General features: G+C 42.8%; 1 protein-coding gene, 1 long non-coding RNA gene and 1 pseudogene across 2 annotated transcripts in view; 2 read left to right on the top strand and 1 right to left on the bottom strand.

The window, feature by feature from the left end:
• The first annotated feature begins 101 nt into the window (after positions 1-101).
• Positions 102-2581, top strand: LOC103262095. Its single transcript, XR_504398.1, has 2 exons — positions 102-626; positions 1874-2581. It is a non-coding gene; the product is annotated as an uncharacterized LOC103262095 (long non-coding RNA).
• A 9221-nt stretch (positions 2582-11802) lies between these two features.
• Positions 11803-12608, bottom strand: LOC103262094 (annotated as a pseudogene).
• LOC103262104 (calcineurin-binding protein cabin-1-like) overlaps positions 12607-19629 on the top strand; it is a 66991-nt gene continuing 59968 nt past the window's right edge. Inside the window, 1 exon segment of the mRNA XM_021713192.1 lies at positions 12607-12657. Coding sequence (XP_021568867.1) covers positions 12607-12657 — 51 coding nt within the window.

Raw genomic sequence — 19629 nt, 5'->3', positions numbered from 1 at the left:
ACAGCAGAGGAGAACCGCAGCCACAGTGCCCGCTTCTTCGAGTTCCTCACCAAGGAGCTGTACTTGGGCTAGGACCAGTGCATAGGGATAGGGTAGCAAGAGGATCCGTTTTGGGACTGCTGTGTGACAAGAGGCAGTGATCCCACCTCCGGGCAAAACACACATTCCTTGTCCTGCCCAGGAAGGACACATTCGGCCCCTTGATCCCTCAGGCCCCTCAGGTCCATCTTCACAGTGGCTACAGGATTGAATCAATTTCTGACCCTGTTCCTCAGTGTTTCCATCTGTGAACTGGGAAGGCTGTATTTGAACCATTCCCCAGGGGCACTGCAAGTGCTATGTGGGATGGTCTTGCAATGCTCTACCTGCCTTGACACCTGGCAGCGTAGGTACTCCTGACTGAACTCTGATTTTCAAGGAGAACTTTTCCAGACTGGCCAGAGGAGTTCTGGCCTAACTAGGTTCCAGCTGAGGCTCTGGGAATGGTCACAGAGTAGTGAAAAGAGCATTGGCCTGGATGTGTAGACAACTAGATTCTGGACCCCAGTACAGCTAGGGGACTCCAGGCAAACCTGGAAATAAGTCATTTCAGATTTGCAACCTCCTCTTTTGTGAATACAGTGTGGGTAGGTGAAATGACCTCCCTCTCCTACAAGAAGCCCCTACAACCCAAACATGGCATTCTGTGACAGGGTTAAAATTTCCTCTCTTGGTTGAAAAATATTCTTGAGATAAGTACATGTCTATGATGAAGTATGGGCATGAGAAGCTTGAAAGGACCTTCCATAATGGAACCTTTGTTGCCCCAGAAAGGCTAGTGAGGAATAGCAGATCCTAGTGGGTGCTCAGTTCTGGTCTGCAAGCTAGGGAGAGAATACAGTCAGCCCTCCATATCTGTGGGTTTTACAATGTTAAATTCAACCAACCATGGACTGAAGTATTTGAGAGAAAAAAAAAGGACAATTATATCTGTACTGAACATGTACAGCCTTTATTCTCTGAACAATACAGTATAACAACTATTTAAAATAGTGTGTACATTGCATTAGGTATTATAAGGAATCTAGAATGTACCTAGGATATATGCAAATACCCATTTAAGGGGCTTGAGTATCTGTGGATTTTGGTATTCTTGGTCCTGGAACCAATCCCTTACAGATATCAAAGGACAATTATAATTTTAACAACAATAAGTAATGGACGAATACTTACTACATGTCAGGTACTCTCCAGGCACTTTACACACATGATTCCATTTGATCCTTATGAGCTCTGTCCATGCTCCCCTTGTGTAGATATGCCATCCCCATGAGGTAGGTATCTCCATTATGCTGTTTTATGATGGGAAGCTGAAGGCTGTCATACACCCCTCCTCTGTCTCCAGCCAGGCTGTCTCAAGCTCTGGTGCTTTTCCCTGGAGACTTCTTGTCACCTCTGTGAGAGGGACATGTTCATTCCACATACATTAGTCAGGGGTCACCCTGTGCTTGGCCTTGAGCCAGGCTTTGAGAAAACAGTTGACTGAGGCACTGTGCATTCCCTTAGGGAGCCTGCAGTCAGGAGGAGGTAGGCTGCCCTGGGTCCACAGACTAATAGAGATGATTGCACGTGCAGCATACACACTGAGGCTGCTGTGTTGAGGGTCTGTCCTGGGTGGGCCATGCTGATGTTCGGTCATCATCCAATGCCTGACAGTCCCACTATCCTGTGGGGGTCCAGGAAGATCATTGCTGGGATGAGCAGGCTTACCAAATGCCTGGCGGGCTGAGACAGGCTGTTCTGAGAGCCCACAGTGGGAGTACCTGGTAGGGGTCTTGCAAGGTAAGGTGTTGGCTGAAGAGCTAATGACATCTTTTTCTCTTATCTCCTAAAGGATAATTATCCGCTTTTCCCCGTTGGAGCCCTGGCAGATTGGCAAGAAAGGGATGGTCATGACTTTTTAATGATTGGCATAGAGGAATCCTGGGCATCTTTGAGCTGGTTGCCTTTTCCAGAGAGGCCTTCTGGCAGAGCAAGGACCTGGCGGATACCAGCTTCAGGCACCCGCCTCACGCAGTCATGTCTGTGATCTCATAGTCCTCTTACCCATCCTCATGCCAAATAAATGAAGAGAACTTCATTGTTCAAACATGACTTCTTTACCTTCCTGTACTCCTGGGCATCCTGGGTCATCATGGGCAGCAGGCTGGTGGATGAGGAGGACATCTTAGGGAACCTGAAGGTAAGGTGATTTCCATCTTCAGGGCTGCTGTCTGATATGTTTAGACTGCTCAGATCTGGGGGTAGTGTGATCAGCCTGGAGCCTTTGCTGTCCATGCCCATGCACAGGCCTGTGGGGAGATGCAGGCAGCTGGTCTAGTCTGGACCTTCCTGCAGACTCTGCTGACCTCCTGAGGCTCCTGTCTTCAGCCTTGGGTGGCCTGGGCCATTCTGCCTCCATAGTCTGCTATACCATGCCAGGGAACAGGGCAGGCTGGGCTTCAGGACCTGCTAATTCTTGTCTTTAGTGTGCCAGTGAATACCAGAGTCAGGTTTTCAATCTGTGTGTCTACATTGTTAATAAAATTCATTTCTAATGAAATATGGCTGCTGTTTGTACCTGACCACCCCTGAGGACTCTTATTAAAAGCTAGATCTTATGCTGGGCTTGGTGGCTCAGCCTGTAATCTCAGCACTTTGGGAGGCCGAGGCGAGTGGATTGCCTGAGCCTGTGGGTTCAAGACCAGCCTGGGCAACTTGGCAAGACCTCATCTCTACAATAAATCAAAAATTAGCAGGGCATGGTAGCACATGCCTGTAGTTCTGGCTACTTGGAATGGTGAGGCGGAGTCCAGCAGGTAGACGCTGGGGCGGCCATGAGTGTGCCACTGCACTCCAGCCTGGGTGAGCTAGGGCTTGGAGTTTCCTTGGCTCCCAGGCCCAACTGTTTTTGCATGCATTCTTCTGCCATCATGTTTCATGGGTGTCCTGCTTCCACAAGGAGCTCCGGGAATATTTGTGGGTTGAATATGAATAAATGGTTGCAGTCCCCAAGGATGGGATTCAGGCCTAACTCTCCCAAGACCACAAGGCAGCAGTCCCTGTCTAGCCTGCCCATATTGAATCTACCAACCTCACTGTAGTAAGAGTGATGTTATCTGCTTGCTTGTTTGGACTGGGCTCTCCCCACTCCAGAGCTCTCTCTCCCCATCATGGCCCTGTGATTTTCCATATGGGAATACTGTGCTGCCTGAGGACCCTGCATGATCTGCAGTTTCTCACCTCAGAACCCTTGCCACACAGCTCCCTGCAGCTTGGACTACGCTTCCCACCTTTTTTCAACTGTTTCATTCCAGCACGGCTGGTGGAAGCTCCGTCCAAGACTGCACATTAATCCACACAGTTTTGAAACTTTATGTTTCTGTTCACCTGCCCTACTCAAAGTCAGGTTTTGTGACTCACTAATTTTTGAAACATGTAGCATGTCAGTACATATTTATTGTACTGAACTGACTGACGTCTTCACCACGGTTTTACAGTCTTTATTAAGACCAGAAAGGAGCCATAACATTCGTTCCTATTTTAAACCATCCTTGCCAGACTCGCGTAGCAATGAGTCAACCAGTGGGAAGCCCTTTCCCGAGACGTCTCGTTATTATCTCCGAAGACAGTAACCTCTTTCAGCCCGGGACCCTTGTCAGAAGCCCTTCAACGCTGGAACCTCTTCAGCTCTGGAATTCTGACCCTGCTCTCCATCCTTTGTCCGTCTACCGCGTCTTCTTTTTTTCCGTTTCCATAGTTTTTATCTGTGCCTTTTGGGCTTCCAGTCCTTATCGCGGAGGTCAGGCTCGGGTAACACAATGAATAAGGATGAAACCCTTCCTCCCTGGCCCCCCAAGTTTCCCTGCCTTCAGAGCACGTTTCCCAGGTCGTGGCAACAACACGCAGCCCGTCATTTAGCGACTGTTCGGGGCCAGGCGCTCAGCACTGCGAGCGGTGGAGCCCTGAGTCCAACCGCGAGCTGGCGCTGGGTACTGGCACGCAAGGACCGAGAGTTCGGCTCCGGAACCAACAAGCCCAAGTCCTTAGTTTGACAGCCGCGCTGGGTTGCTCAGAGAGGTGCCGCCCACAGGGCCCGGCGCGCCAGTCTGGCGGGAGAGCGGCTCGTGAGCCTGCGCTGATTGGATGGTGGGGCAGTCCCTAGGGCCAATGGGAGCGCGCTTTGTTGTCAGGCGCGCAGCCGGCCGGCACGCGGGTCGGGTAGACGGGTCGTTGCTGTGGAGACGCCTGGTGAGTTCCGAGGCTGCTGGTTTGGGGTCAGCATCTGGGTAGGGGGAGAAGCTCGACCGAGCCTAGGTGCAGGCCGGAGGGGCTGTTGGCGCGGGACCGAGCCCGTGAGGACACCGAGGTTTCTTGGGCAGCCCCAGAGCCGTAGTCGGGGAAACCGAGGCCGGAGAGCCGGAGGGGCGAGGCCAAGCTTCCTGGCCCTCCCCACGGGCCTCTTTCCGGCTGTCGCTGCTGCCTTGGGTTGCCCAGGATGGGTCCCAGCCTCGGGAGAGCTTCACAGTAACAGCACGAGCCACCAGTGATCCGGCGTCCGCGCGGTGCCGAGCCTCTCTCCTCTCGTCCTTCACAGCAGCCCTGAGAGGTGAGTGCTGTCATTAAAGTGCCATTTACTGAGGCCGGGGGAACGTGAAATGACTTGCTCCAAGTCACCCAGTCGGTCAGGCGCCTCCAGAATGAAACTCTTGATCACTGCTCTCCCTGTCTCCCGGGAGGAGGCGGGCCCTGGCTAGGTAGAGCTCACTTGACATCCCCAGTTGTCTGGAGTGGCTTTAGAGGGTCGCTTAACTCTTCAGGCCCAGGGTTAGTAAGGGTCGTAAGTTTGCGACCGTTTCCATGCGGTTTCCATGCGGCCAAGATTCCTTCAATGTGATTGTTTTGGTTACAGATAGAATATTCTTAGAGTGGTCTCGTTCATCGGCAAACTTCTATTGTAAATGTATTGATATTTATATTATAATGTGTTGTAAATATAATAAGTATGATAGTACTTATAATTTTAAGTATTTTAGGCTTTGGGAACCATACTCTGACTACACGACTCTGGTACTGTAGTGTGGATATAGCAAAAGACAATACATAAGAGGGACTGTGTTCCAATACATTTTTATTTATGGACACTGACGTTTGAATTTTATATTATTTTATTTTATTTTATTTATTTTATTTATTTATTTTTTGAGTCAGAGTCTCACTCTGTTGCCCAGGCTGGAGTGCAGTGGCACGCTCACGGCCACTGCAGCCTCCACCTGCTGAGCTCAAGAGATCCTTTCGCCTCCACCTTCCAAGTAGCTGGAACCACCAGCTACCAGGTCTGGCTGATTTTTTGATTTATTGTAGAGATGAGGTCTTGCCAACTTGCCTAGGCTGGTCTCGAACCCTGGGGCCCAGGCAATCCTCTTGCCTTGGCCTCCCAAATTGCTGGGATTACAGGTGTGAGCCACCGTGCCTGACTTGAATTTTATATAATTTTCACGTGTCACAAATTTTTTTTTCAACCCTTAAAATGTAAAACACTGCTAGTGAGGTGGCTCCCACCTATAATATCAGCATTTTGAGAGGCCTAGATGGAAGAATCGCTTGAAGTCAGGAGTTCAAGACCAGCCTGGGCAACATAGCAAGACCCCATCTCTATGAAAAATAAATTAGTCAGGCGTGGTGGCATATCTGTAATCCTGGCTATTGGGGAGACTGAGGTGGGAGGATGACTTGAACCCAGGAGGTTGATGTTGCAGTTTGCTATGACCATGCCACTGCACATCCAGCCTGGGTGACAGAATGAGACTCTGTCTCAAAAAAATAAAAAGAAAAAGAGAAAAGTAAAAGAAACCTGTAAAAACCATTTTTTGCTCCTGGACAGTACAACAGTGGGCTAGTTAGCTTTCAAAACCCTTGTCTAGTCCAAATCTCATACAGTGGAGGAAACTGACACCCAGAAAGGGCATTGTATGCCAAGTGCCACAACTGAGTTTAAGACCTAGGCTTCCCAGACTCCAGACCAGAGATGGCCAGGAAACACCATCACTTACCATTCTGGATCAGGGTGCTGAGGTGCCCAAAGTGTACAGTTCTTTATCATGTGTTTTTAGACCATGGAAACCATACTCTTAAGATTTTGGAAACTTGTGAGTTTAAGGTGGTGAATGTAATGTTCTGCGAAAATGTAACTCCTGGGATGGGAGTCAGAAATGAATAGATTTTTTTCCCTCATCTTTATTCAATTTCTGTTTGTTTTTTTTTTGAGTTGGAGTCTCACTCTGTTGCCCGGACTGGAGTGCAGTGGCTGCTCCCGGCCACCGCAGCCTTGACCTGCTGGTCTATCCTTCCGTCTCAGCCTTCTGAGTAGCTGGAACTACAAGCGCACGCTACCATACCCGGCTAATTTTTTTGATTTATTGTAGAGATGAGGTCTCACCAAGTTGCCCAGGCGGGTCTCGAACCCGCGGGCTCACGCAATCCACTCACCGCAGCCTCCCAAGGCGCGGGATTACAAGCTGAGCCACCAAGTCCAGCTTCTGTATTTTTTTTAAAGCTCCTTTTAGTGAGTTTCTGGGGTTTGTTACATAAATGGTCACCATTCTCACATTGCTCACAGGTGATAAATATATAATCTAAATGAATATTTCTTTTTAAACTTTTTATTTTAAACAGATTAGAGAAAAACTGCCACAGTAATACAAAAGTTTTCTATGTCCTTCCCTTGCTTCCCCTGAAGTTAACATCTTACATAATCATAGCACAATTATCAAGAACAGTAAACTAACGGTACTGTATTACCAGCTGCACACTATAGATGTGATTGATTTTCACCAGTTTTTCCATTCAGGTTCTGTTGTCATTCCAGGATCTTATCCAAGATCCTATGTTGCATTTAGTTATTTCTCCTTGTCCTCCTGTAGTCTGTAACAATTCCTTAGTTTCTTGTCTTCCTTGATTTGTTTTTTTGAGTGCTTTTTTTTTTTTTTTAATTTGAGTGTGAGTCTTGCTGTGTGTCCCAGGCTGAAGTGTAATGACGCGATCACTGCTCATTGCAGCCTCAACCTCCTGGACTCAGACGATCCTTTAGTCTCAATCTCCCAGGTAGCTAGGACTGCAGGCACTTGTCACCACACCTGAGTAATGTTTTTTTATTCTTTTTGTAGAGACGAGGTCTCACCATGTTGTCCAGGCTGGTCTCAAACTCCTGGGCTCAAGCAGTCCTCCTGCTTCGGCATCCCAAAGTACTGGGATTACAGGAGTGGTCTACCACACCTGGCCAACCTTGATATTTTTAAGAATATCATTTGGCCATGCAGCAGCCCACGCCTATACTCCCAGCACTTTGGGAGGCCATGGTGAGAGGATTGCCTGAGCCCATGAGTTTGAGACCAGCCTGGGCAACTTGGCGAAACCTCATCTCTACAATAAATCAAGAAAAATTAGCTGGGCATGATGGCATGCATGTAATTCCAGCTACTTGGAAGGCTGAGGCAGAAGGATAACCTGAGCCCAGCAGGTCAAGGCTGTGGTGGCTGTGAGTATGCCACTGCACTCCACTCTGGGTGGTAGTGAGACTCCAACTCAAAATAAACAAATAAAAAATGTATTTCAGTTATTTTATTTAATGTCCCTCAGTTTAGGTTTGTCCAGTGTCCTCATGGTTGGAATGAGGCTATATACATTTTTAGCCAGAGCATAAATACTAGTTTTGTGTCCTTAGGGCATCACATGAAGGAGTTCAAGACATTGATATGTCTTATTACTGGTGATATTTACCTTGGCTTATGTTTATATTTATATGTCTCTTGCTTTACTTGGTGCCTGCCAGGATTTTACACTATAGGGTTACTATCTTTTCTAATTATTAAGTACCTTGGGGGAGGTACTCTATTTCAGGTTCTCCATAAATTTATGCCCACTGACCTTAGTATCCACCTGTGGATCTTTGTGGTGTTTGCCTCAGGGTAATTATCTATTTCTTTCTGTCTACACTTATTAATTAAAATTCTACTGAGAGAAGAGCTACCCATTCTCTCATTTATTTATTTGATTATGTATCTGTATCGGCATGGACAATGGATATTCACTTTATTCTATGAGTTAAAATCCAGTATCATCATTTAGTTGCTTACCGTTCCAGCATTGGCTCCTTAGTTAAGATCTCCTTCAGGTATGCTTCTGTGTCCTATCAACAAGTTCTCATCATTTTTCTGAGTACTTACTTGCTGTATGGTACCACAAGTTGTTCCAGGCTCCCCTTGTATTTTCTTTGCCTCACCCCCAGAATCACAGTTCTTCAGACTTACAGTGTCCAACTAGGATACTGTTTCCACTGTTACTTAAAGTTTGTTCTTTCCTTCCTAATGCTATTCAGAGTGGTGGTGTTAGCTGTAATACAATGTAATATTACATTGTTAGTGTTTATATTGCAGTTTGGGTTCTTACTATATCTTAGTTGATACCAGTTTATTTTGAGGGTCTGAAACATGACTGAGATTCTGAGAGTGAGAGGTACATACAAAGGTAGGCTCAGAGAAGTGTCACTCCATCCTCATTCCTACCACACTGTTCCCATTCATGCTTTCTTTGAATCCTTTTCCTTCCTACCCTATATAGCTAACTTAAGTAGCTGCACTAACCTGTGTTTCTTTTACACAAATTAGCAGATAGTTGTGTATTTTTATATCTTCTCTCTTATATGAAGAGTGGCATGCTATAGATAATTGTTTGCTTTTTTTTTACTTAACAGTATGCCTTCAAAATCATCCCATATCTGTTCTGAGATCTTCCTCATTCATTTAAAAAAACACTTTATCAGTTGGGCTCGGTGGCTCAGCCTGTAATCACATGCCTTGGGAGGCTGAGGTGAATGGATTGCCTGAGCCCGCGGGTTCGAGACCCGCCTGGGCAACTTGGCGAGACCTCATTTCTACAATAAATCAAAAATCAGCCGGGCGTGGTAGCGCGCGCCTGTAGTTCCAGGTACTCGGAAGGATCGCCAGAGCCCAGCAGGTTGAGGCTGCGGTGGCCAGGAGCGGCCACTGCACTCCAGCCTGGGCAATAGAGTGAGACTCCAACTCAAAAAAACACACACTTTATTGAGATATAGTTTACATACCTTAAGTTCACACATTTAAAGTATACAATTCAGTGGTTTTATTATCTACACAGTTGTGCAAACATTGCCACAATCAATTTTAGGACATTTTTGTAAGCCCAAAAAGAAACCCTGATCCATTAGCAGTCACTTGCCATCTTCTCTTTCCCCAGCCCTAGGCAACCACTAATCTATTTTCTATCTGTATAGATTTGCCTATTTTGGATATTTCCTATAAATGGGATCATACAATATGTGGTCTTTTGTTACAGGCTTCTCTCTCTTAGCATAATGTTTTCATGATTCATCCATGTTGTCAGTACTTCATTACTTTTTATGGCTGAATTATATTCCATTGTACCAGTATATCATCTTTTCTTTGTCCTTTCATCAGTTGGTGGACTTTTGGGTTGTTTCTACTTTTTATTATTTGAATAATGCTGCTATGCACAGTTCTTCATTAATTTTTACAGCTGCATATTACCTCATTGCATGGATGTACCATAGTTTACTCATCCACTCTCCTATCTGTGGCCATTAAGGTTGCTTCCAGTATCTTGAAATTATAAACACTGCTGCACAATGAATAAACAAACACTTTGCATGTGTATTTTTGTGTTGTTGGAGGTACATCTTCAGGGTAGATTCTAGAAGTGGAATTGCTCGGTTGAAAGATAAATGCAAATGTAATTTTCTCAGATATTGTCAAATTTCCTTCCAGGAGAGTTGTACCAACTTGCACTTGCACTAACAATGTATAAGAATAGTGCCTGTTTCCCCACAACCTTGCCAACAGAGTATGCTGTCATGCTTGATTTTTGCCCGTGTGATAGGTGAGAAATGGTGACTCAGTGCTGTTTTAATATACATTTCTCTAATTTTGAGTGATTTGAACATTTTTTCATATGTTTGAGAGCCAGTTACATGTCTCCTTTTGTGTCATATTTTTTCTCCCTTTGCCAAACTGTTCTTTAGCTTTTTAAAAAAGTTGTGGTGAAATATAAGTGACATACTATTTTATATTTTTTAATACCTCCATATTATTGTACAGCCATCAGTGCCATCTATTTCCAGAACTTCTTTTCATTTTTTCAAACTGAAACTCTATACTCATTAAACATTAATTCCACATTCTTCCCTTTCCCTGGTTCCTGTCAGCCACCATTCTTTCTGTCTCTATGAATTTGACTCTTTAGGTACTTTATATAAGTGGAATCATACAATATTTGTCTTTTTGTAACTGGCTTATTTCTTAGTGTGATGTCCTTAAGGTTCATCCATGTTGTAGAATATGTCAGAGTTACCTTCTTTTTTGTAGCGTGTGTCAGAATTCCTTTGTTTTTTAGGACTGAGTAAATTTTATTATTTGTATGCACTACATTTTGTTTATCCATTCATCTATCAATGAACATTTGGGTTGCTTCCACCTGTTGGCTGTTGTAAATAATGCTGTGTCCTTCCATTTTTAAGAACTATTTCTATATTAGAGATATTAGTCCCTTACTGGTGGCATATGTTACAAATATTTTCTCCCAGTTTGTCAGTTGTCTTCTGACTTCTTTTCTGTTTTTTTTTCTTTTCTTTTTTTTTTTTTTTGGTCATGCAAAAATGTTTAATAGTTACATTTATTAATCTTTTACTGTCTGGATTTTAAATCACAGTTAGAAAGCCTTTCCCTAATACTTAATACTAAGTATTAATACTAAGATTAAAGAGGAATTCACTCATGTTTCCTTTAGTAGTTGTATGGTTTCATTTTTATCATTTAGATTCCCAATCCATTTGGCATTGCAAATTTGGTGTGAAGTATGGATCTAATTTTAACTTTTTCCATATCTCCACCAATTCATTCTAGCACCACTTATTACAAAGTTCATCTTGACCTCAATGATTTGAGATGCCATCTTTGCCATATTTAAATTTCCGTATGTACTTGAGTCTTGCTTTTTTTGTCTGCATGCACTAGTATATCACATTGTTTTGATTATTAAGACTTTAATTGGTATGTTTTACTATTTGGTAGGGTCTGTCTCCCCTTATAGTTTTTTGTTTTTGCTATTTTCCTAGCTAGTCTTATATTTTTGTTTTTCCATATAAATTTTAGTATCAACCTGCCTATTATCTTGTTGGTATTTTTATTGGAATGATATTGAATTTATAAATTAACTTGGGGAGAAATGACATGCTTGTATTTTTGAGTCCTATCCAAGAACAGGAGATTCAATTCCACTTGTTCACGTTTACTTTAGTGTTTTTCAGTAGTGTTTTAAAATTTTCTTTGTATAGGCTGAATTCTTTTTATTAACTTTATTCCTAAATATTTAATCATTTTATTTCTATTGCAGATGAGATTTTTCTCTACCATATGTCTTCTGTTAATTGTTTGGGTATATAAAGGCTATTGTTTTTATTTTGTGGGGGGAGTGATTAGGAAGCGTTTTATTGGCCACTGGAGCAGAGATTTTTCATTTAGCGGCTCAGCTGTGATGCTCCTCTCCCCATGTTATTTTACACAGGAGTGTAAAGGGGACCTTGTATTGCAAAGAGATTTCTAGAGTGAGTGTCTCTGGGGCACAACGAGGGACTTCCCTGGGGCCAAAAGAACCCCATACCTATTTCCACACTGGTCAGACACAACTGCCCAACCCATAGTGGCATTGGGCCTTAGTCCTTGGCATTGGGCCTTAGTCCCGGGCACTGGCTTTCAGAGAGGCTTCCTACTTCCCTGTCATTTCCTTGGGCAATGGCAGCAGGCCCTGGCAGAGCTCCTGCCCTTCCACTTCACACATGCACTCCCTCAAGCAGTTCTTTTGAGTTGGCTGGGTGAGAGAGCTGCTTTTTCTCCTGCTCCTCTTTCTTGAGGGTTTCTTCTGTCTTCCCCAAGATCTTTCTGATGTGCACTATGATCTCCTTATTGTTCTTGGTCTCCACATCCACTGGGACCTGTTCCCCAGAATCTAACTAGAATCACAGGAAGGGCGATGGCGTCGAGTTCTTTTTTTTTTTTTTTCTTTTTTTTTTTTTTGAGTTAGAGTCTCACTCTGCTGTCTAGGTTGGAGTGCAGTGGCACACGCATGGCCACCACAGCCTTACCTGCTGGGCTCAGGCGATTCTTCTGCCTCAGCCTTCCAAGTAGCTGGAGCTACAGGTATGCACCACACCCAGCTAATTTTTTGATTTATTGTAGAGGCACGGTCTAACCAATTTGCCCAGGCTAGTCTGGAACCCGTGGACTCAGGCAATCCTCCCACCTCCACCTCCCAGAATGCTGGGATTACAGGCATGAGCCACTGTGCCCGGCTGGCATCATGTTCTTAAACATCATGAACTGTACCCAAGGCTTTTTGTATTATATTTGAAAAACACAAATTTCCTGGCGTGTGTTGTAACAGTTCATGGTCTTGACCTTCACCGAATCCTTGAACACCGCGTTCCACTTGCTGAGATACTGCAAGGTGCGGCGGATGGGGAAGCGGCCCTTTATACACATGGCGGCGGCGGCGGCTCTGGTCAAGCATGCCGGAGCCTGGCGCCCAGCGGCAAGAAGACAGCAAGCGACTGCTGCAGCCGGGTGGATCTCATGCCACTTCTCCCCGGAGCCAGTTTCCACTTACCTGATTTTTATGTATTCTTAAATTGTGCTACTTCACTGAGTTCTTTTATTATTGGATAAATTTCATCACTGACTTTCAGATTTTCTAGATATTATATTATCTGCAATTACTAATAGTTTTATTTTTCTTTTACCCATTCTTATATCTCTATTTGATTTCCCTCTTCTAATTTCATTGGCTGATACTCTAGTACAATGACGGACAGAAGCAGAGATAGTGGCCATCCTTGCTTTGTTTCTGATATTAATGTAAATACCTCGATTGTTTTTCTACTAGATAAGATTTTGGCTTAAGGACTAAGGTATATATATTTTTTACCATACTTAAAAAGTATCCCTCAATTCCTATTTTCTTGGATTTTATTTTTAAAATCATGATTGTATGGTGAATTTTCCTTCTAGAAAGAACTTTCTTTCCTATGGAGATAACATGATATTTTTTTCTCTTAGATGGTGTCATTGTGTTTTCACAGGTGATGAAAATTTTTATTAGTATTTCTTTAAATTTCTCCAATTTTAGTGGCATTTTCTTTCACCCAGAAGTTGTTTAGTATGAGATTCTTAAATTTTTAGGTAGACAAACCTTTCTTCTGTTGTTGGTGGTGGCGGTGTTAGTACATTTTTTTTTTTTTGAGTTGGGGGTCTCACTGTGTCGCCCAGGCTCAAGTGCTGTGGCTCACTCACAGCCACCGCAGCCTCGATCTGCTGGGCTTACATGATCCTTCCGCTTTAGCCTTCCAAGTAGCTGAAACTACAGGCGCGCGCCACCATGCCCGGCTTATTTTTTTATTTATTGTGGAGATGAGGCTGTTCTCGAACCCCTGGCCTCTCACCCCGGCCTCCCAAAGTGCTAGGATTACAGACTTGAGCCACTGCACCCACCCTAGTTTTAATGTATTATGATCAGACAGTTGTTTGTTTTTTGATTCAGAATCTCACTTTATCACTCAGGCTAGAATGCAGTGGCATAGTCATGGCTCACCCCCCGCCCCCTAGGACTGTAGATGTATGCCACCATGCCCAGCAATTTTTAAAAAATTTTTTTGTAGAGACATGGTCTCGCTGTGTTGCATAGTCTGGTGTCGAACGCCTAGACTCAAGCAATTCTCTTGCCTCAGCCTTCCAAAGTGCTAGGATTACAGGCGTGACCCACTGTGCCTAGTGAGAGTATTGTTTTTAATTACTTTACTTTATGGAAGATATATTCTTTGTGACCTAATAAATGTGTAGGGTTTTTTTTGTGAGAGTGCTGTGAGCACTGGAAAATATGTAATCTCTGTTATCAAGGTGTAGAGTTTGATATATACATCTATAAGATTTCCTCTGTTTGTTATTTTGGTTAGATCTTCTGTCTCCTTATGTATTTTTTCTTCTCTGCTTGATCCGTCTTTAATTTTTTTTTCTTTGCAGACACAGAGTCTTGCTGTGTTGCCCAGGTTGTACTTGAACTCCTAGGCTCAAGCAATCCTTCAGGTGCACACCACAGATGGTGCTTGATCTGTCTTGTTTTGAGAGTGGTGTCTTATTAGTGTGTTACCATCTTCCTTGCATCCCTTGTAGATTTTGCTGCTTTAAATTGGTTGCTGTGTTATTTGGTACATACTCTTTTTTTTTTTTTTTTTTGAGTTGTGGGTCTCATTTTGCCACCCAAGCTGGAGTGCAGTGGCATGATCATGACTCACTGCAGCCTCCATCTCCTGGGCTCAGGCAGTCCTTCTGCCTTAGCCTCCCAAGAGGCTGGAACTATGCATGTGTGCCACCACTCTCAGCTAGCTAAGTTTTTTATTTTTTTAATTTTTTTTTTAGAGATGAAGTCTTGCTATGTTGCCTAGGCTGGTCTCAAACTCCTGGGCTCAAGCATTCCTCCCGCCTCAGCCTTCCAGAGTGTTGGGATTACAAGCATGAGCCATCATGCCTGACCTGGTACATATTCTTGAATGTTATGTTATCAATGTGAATAATGCCTTTTGTCATACTTAATACTTTGGGACTTGAGTTATATTTTGCCTGATGGTTGGATTGCTGTCTTGCACTATTTTTTAAAATTGTTTTTGTGTTTATTTTTATTTTATTTTTATGCTTGTTAAATAAATTAAATTATTTGACCTTTTTTGGCGTGTATAGTTCTGTGACTTTTAATGTGTGTATAGATTTAGGTAACCATTGCCACAATCTGAATACAGAGCAATGGCATCATAATAGTGCACAACCTTTTGAGACTGGCTTCTTCCACTCGGCATAATGCCTTTGAGATTCATCTAAGTTGTTATGTGTATCAGTCATTCCTTTAAATTGGTAGTAGTATTCTGTTATATAATATATCACATTTTATCGACTCACCTGATGACAGGCATTTGGGTTGTTTCCAGTTTTTGATTATTTGAGTGGAGCTGCTATAAACATTTTACACAAATTTTGTATGAACGTTTCTCTAAGGTACATAACTAGGAGTGAGATTGCTGTGTTATATGCAAAGTGTGTTTAGCTTTATAAGAAACTGTTTCCTAGCATGGTTGAACCATTTGGTTGTCTGTCAGTGTAAGAGTTATGGTTGCTCTGTATTAGCATTATCAGTTTTTTAAAAAATTTGGCTATTCTAATAGATGTGTATAATATCACATCATGAATTTAATTTGCATTTCTCTGATGACTAATGAGATTGAACATCTTTTTTTTTTTTTGAGTTGGAGTCTCACTCTGTCACCCAGACTGGAGTGCAGTGGCCACTCCCGGCCACCGCAGCCTCGACCTGCTGGGCTCCGGCGATCCTTCCGCCTCAGCCTTCTGAGTAGCCGGAATTACAGGCATGCGCTACCACGCCCGGCTGATTTTTTTGATTTATTGTAGAGATGAGGTCTCACTGCCCAGGCGGGTCTCGAACCCGCGGGTTCAGGCAATCCACTCACCTCAGCCTCCCAAAGGCGCAGGATTACAGGCTGAACCACCGAGCCCGGCTTGAACATCTTTTAATGTACTTATTTGCAATGTGTATGTCTTCATTGGTGATGTCTACTCAAACCTTTTGCCCATTTTTAATTGTTTGTTTTAAAATTGTGCCAAAATATACATAACTTAACATTTACCATTTTAACTATTTTTATTTATATATTTTCTTGAGTCGGGGTTTCACTCTGTTGCCTAGGCTGAAGTGCAGTGGCATGATCATGTCTCACGACAACCATGACCTCCTGGACTCAGGCGATTCTTCTGCCTCAGGCTCCTGAGTACCTGGGACTACAGGTGTGTTCCACCACACCCAGCTATTTTTTTTTTTCTTTTTTTGAGTTGGAGTCTCACTCTGTCACCCAGACTGGAGTGCAGTGGCCGCTCCCGGCCACCGCAGCCTCGACCTGCTGGGCTCCGGCGATCCTTCCACCTCAGCCTTCCGAGTAGCCAGAATTACAGGCATGCGCTACCATGCCCGGCTGATTTTTTGATTTATTGTAGAGATGAGGTCTCACTGTCCAGGCAGGTCTCGAACCCGCGGGCTCAGGCCTCCCAAAGGCGTGGGATTACAGGCTGAGCCACCGAGCCCGGCTTATTTTTTAACTTTTTAGTAGCGATGTTATCTCACTGTGTTGCCCAGGCTGGTCTTGAACTCCTGGGCTGAAGCTTTCCTCCTGCCTCGGCCTCCCAAAATGCTGAGATTGCATGTCTGAACCATTACACACCAGCTCCATTTTGACCATTTTTAAATGAAAAATTCAGTAGCATTAAGTAATTCACCGCTACATATCCTGAACAGAAATTTTGCACCCATCCTAGTGGGTAGCAGTAACTCCTGATTTCGCCTGCCTTGCAGTGCTTGGTAACCTCTGTTATACTTTCAGTCTTTATTAATTTGCCTATTCTAGGTACCTCATATAAGTGGAATCATATAATATTTCTCCAATTTTGTATGGCTTATTTTACTTTAGTGTAGTGCTTTCAGGGTTCATTCATGTTGGAGCATGTATCAGAATTTCATTTCTTTTTATGGCTGAATAATATTCCACTGTATGGGCATACCACATTTTGTTTATTCATCTCTTGTTGGACACTTGGATTGTTTTCCACCCTTTGACTGTCATGAATAATGCTGCAGTGGTGTAAAAGTACCTGCTCAAGTTCCTGTTCTTTCGGGTATATACCCAAGAGTGGAATTGCTGGGCCATTTGACAATTTTATGTTTAACTTTTTCAGAACCTACCGAGCCGTTTTCCAAAGGGGCTGTACCATTTTACGCTCCCACCAGCAGTATATGTGTGTCCCAGTTTCTCCACATCCTTGTCAACACTTGTTATTTTCTGTTTTGTTTTGTTTGTTTGGTAATAGCAATCCTAGTGGGTAGGAAGTGGTATCTCATAGTTTTGATTTACATTTCCCTAGTACCTAATGATATTGAGCATCTTGTCATACATTTACAAATGTTTGTATATCTTTGGAGAAAATGTCTTTACTATTCACCCATTTTTAAATTGAGTTGTTTGTCTTTTTGTTGTTTGGTTGTAGGAATTCTTTACATAATATTATTAGGTATATGATTTACAGATACTCTTATTAGATATGTGATTTACAGATATTTTATTTCATTCTGTGGGTTTTCTTTTTATCTTCTTGATAGCATCCTTTGCATAAAAATTCTAAGTTTTGATGAAGTCTAATTTGTCTATTTTTTTTCTTTTGTTTCCTGTGCTTTTGGTGTCAAACTTAGGAACTACTGGTAAATCCAAGGTTGTGAATATTTTTCCCTGTATCAGAGTTGCTTCTTTCTTGCTGCTTTCAGGATTCTCTCTTTGTCTTTAGGTTTCAATATTTTGACTCTAGTGTGTCTCAATGTGGATGTTTGGAGTTTGTTGAACTTTTTTGGATATGTATATTCATGTCTTTAATTGGATTTGAAAGTTTTCAGCTATTCTTCAAATAATTTTTCTACCCCTTTTCTCTCTCATCTTTTGAGACTCCTACAATTCATATGTTGGTTTCCTAGATGGTAGGTATCCTATGTATTACTTTGACTAGGTTCATTTTTATTTACTTTTTTTTCGTTCTGTTTCTCACATTGAATAATTCCAATTGCCCATTTTCAAGTTTGCTGATTCTTTCTTCTGCCTCAAATTTGTTGTTGATCCCTTCTAGTGAATTTCTCATTTTAGTAACTGTATTTTCAGTTTTGTGGATTTTTGTGTGCTTTTTAAAAAAAAGGAAAAATAATTTTTTCTTTAGTGATGACCTCATTTTGTTCTTACTTTGTTTTCCTTATTTTCTTAATATTCTGTCAATTTATTCTGGTTTTCTTTAGCTAATTCAGCATACTTAGGACAGTTGTTTTAACATTTTTGACTAGTGATTTCAATGTCTGGGCTTCTCAGGGATAGTTTTTATCAAATTCCTCTTTCCTGTGAATATGTCATAGTTTCCTGTTCTATGTATTCTTTGTAAATTTTTTGTTTAGAATTGTATATTCTAGGTGTATAAGTATGGGTAATGTTGGAAATCAGATTGCTGACTTTTTCTTGTTGAGGACTGCAGCTGTTCATTTGGGGCTTTTCCAAAATGTTTTTGCAAAATATATTATTTGTTGTGTTTAGTCACTGTAGATTCCTTCCATTTGGTCAGCAAGTGACCTGACAAAGATTTCCTTAAATGTTTGGTTACAAAAAGGGGGGGAAAGTGTTTTTCTCTTGTTACATCTTCCAGTAGAGGTGACCCATGAAAACTACCGCAGCCTAAAATACCAAGGCAAGTATATACCAGTTCCACAGGAATATGCCAGAATAACTGAAATGTGCAAACCCAAATTTTTGTAGGGCAAAATCCCCACTGCATATCCTGGCACCAGCCACCACTGCTGCTATCACACAGCTACAGGGGGTAGGGCTGAGCAATGGGGGATGGTAGGTTGCTCAAGTAAGTCATTCTCTTACTAAGGATTAGTAGCATCATTTCCTGAAGCACTCTGCTTGCTGATTATTATACATGTTTGCACAGGTTCCAAAGTTTGAGATAGTTGATTTTTTCCCCCGAATTTACTGGTGTTTCGATGGAGGGGTTGACCCCTGGAGCTTTCCTTACTGTCATTTTGAGTCAGTTGGTTATTTCTTCTCCTCCTCCTCACCCTTCTTTCTTCTCTTTTCTCCTCCCTCCCTCCCCATCTTTTCATTAAATAGAGACAGGTCCTCACTCTATTGCCCAGTCTAGAGTACAGCAGATAGCCTTTATAGCTCACTGTAACCTTGAGCTCCTGGGCTCAAGTGATCCTCTGGCTTCCCTCATGTCTGGCTACATTTTTTTGGTAGAGACAAGGTCTCTATGTTGCTTAGGCTGGTCTCAAACTCCTAGCCTCAAGAGATCCTCCTGCCTTAGCCTTCCAAAGTGGTGGGATTATAGGTGTGAGCCACAGTGCCCTGCTAATTGGTTATTTTCTTACTGGCAAGTTTTGAGAATTCTTTATATAGTCTAGATATAAACCCTTTGTTGGGTACATGATTTGCAATTTTTTTTCCCGTCTGTGGCTTTTCTTTTCATGTTTGTAACAATGTCTTTTGTAAAGCAAAATTTTAAAAAATTTAAAATTCAGTCTGATTTTTTTCTTATAGATTGTGCTTTGACATCTAAAGTCTTTTTGTCTAACCCCGAGTTTCAAAGATTTTCTTCTGGTTTTTTGGGGGTTTTTTTTGTTGTTTTTTGAGTAGGGTATCAATCTGTCACCCAGGCTGGAGTGCAATGACATGCTCACAGTCACCATTGCCTTGACCTGCTGGGCTCAGGCAATTCTTCTACCTCAGCCTTCCAAGTAGCTGGAACCACAGGTACATGCCACCACACCCAGCTAATTTTTTGATTTATTGTGAAGACAAAGTCTTGCCAAGTTGCCCAGCTGTGGTCGGATCCCTGGACTTAGTCTTCTCGCCTCCAC

Source organism: Carlito syrichta, unplaced genomic scaffold, assembly GCF_000164805.1.
Source record: "Carlito syrichta isolate Samal-C Ts95f unplaced genomic scaffold, Tarsius_syrichta-2.0.1 Scaffold304335, whole genome shotgun sequence".
Taxonomy (NCBI): Eukaryota; Metazoa; Chordata; class Mammalia; order Primates; family Tarsiidae; genus Carlito; species Carlito syrichta.
This window is presented reverse-complemented; position numbering and strand designations above follow the sequence as displayed.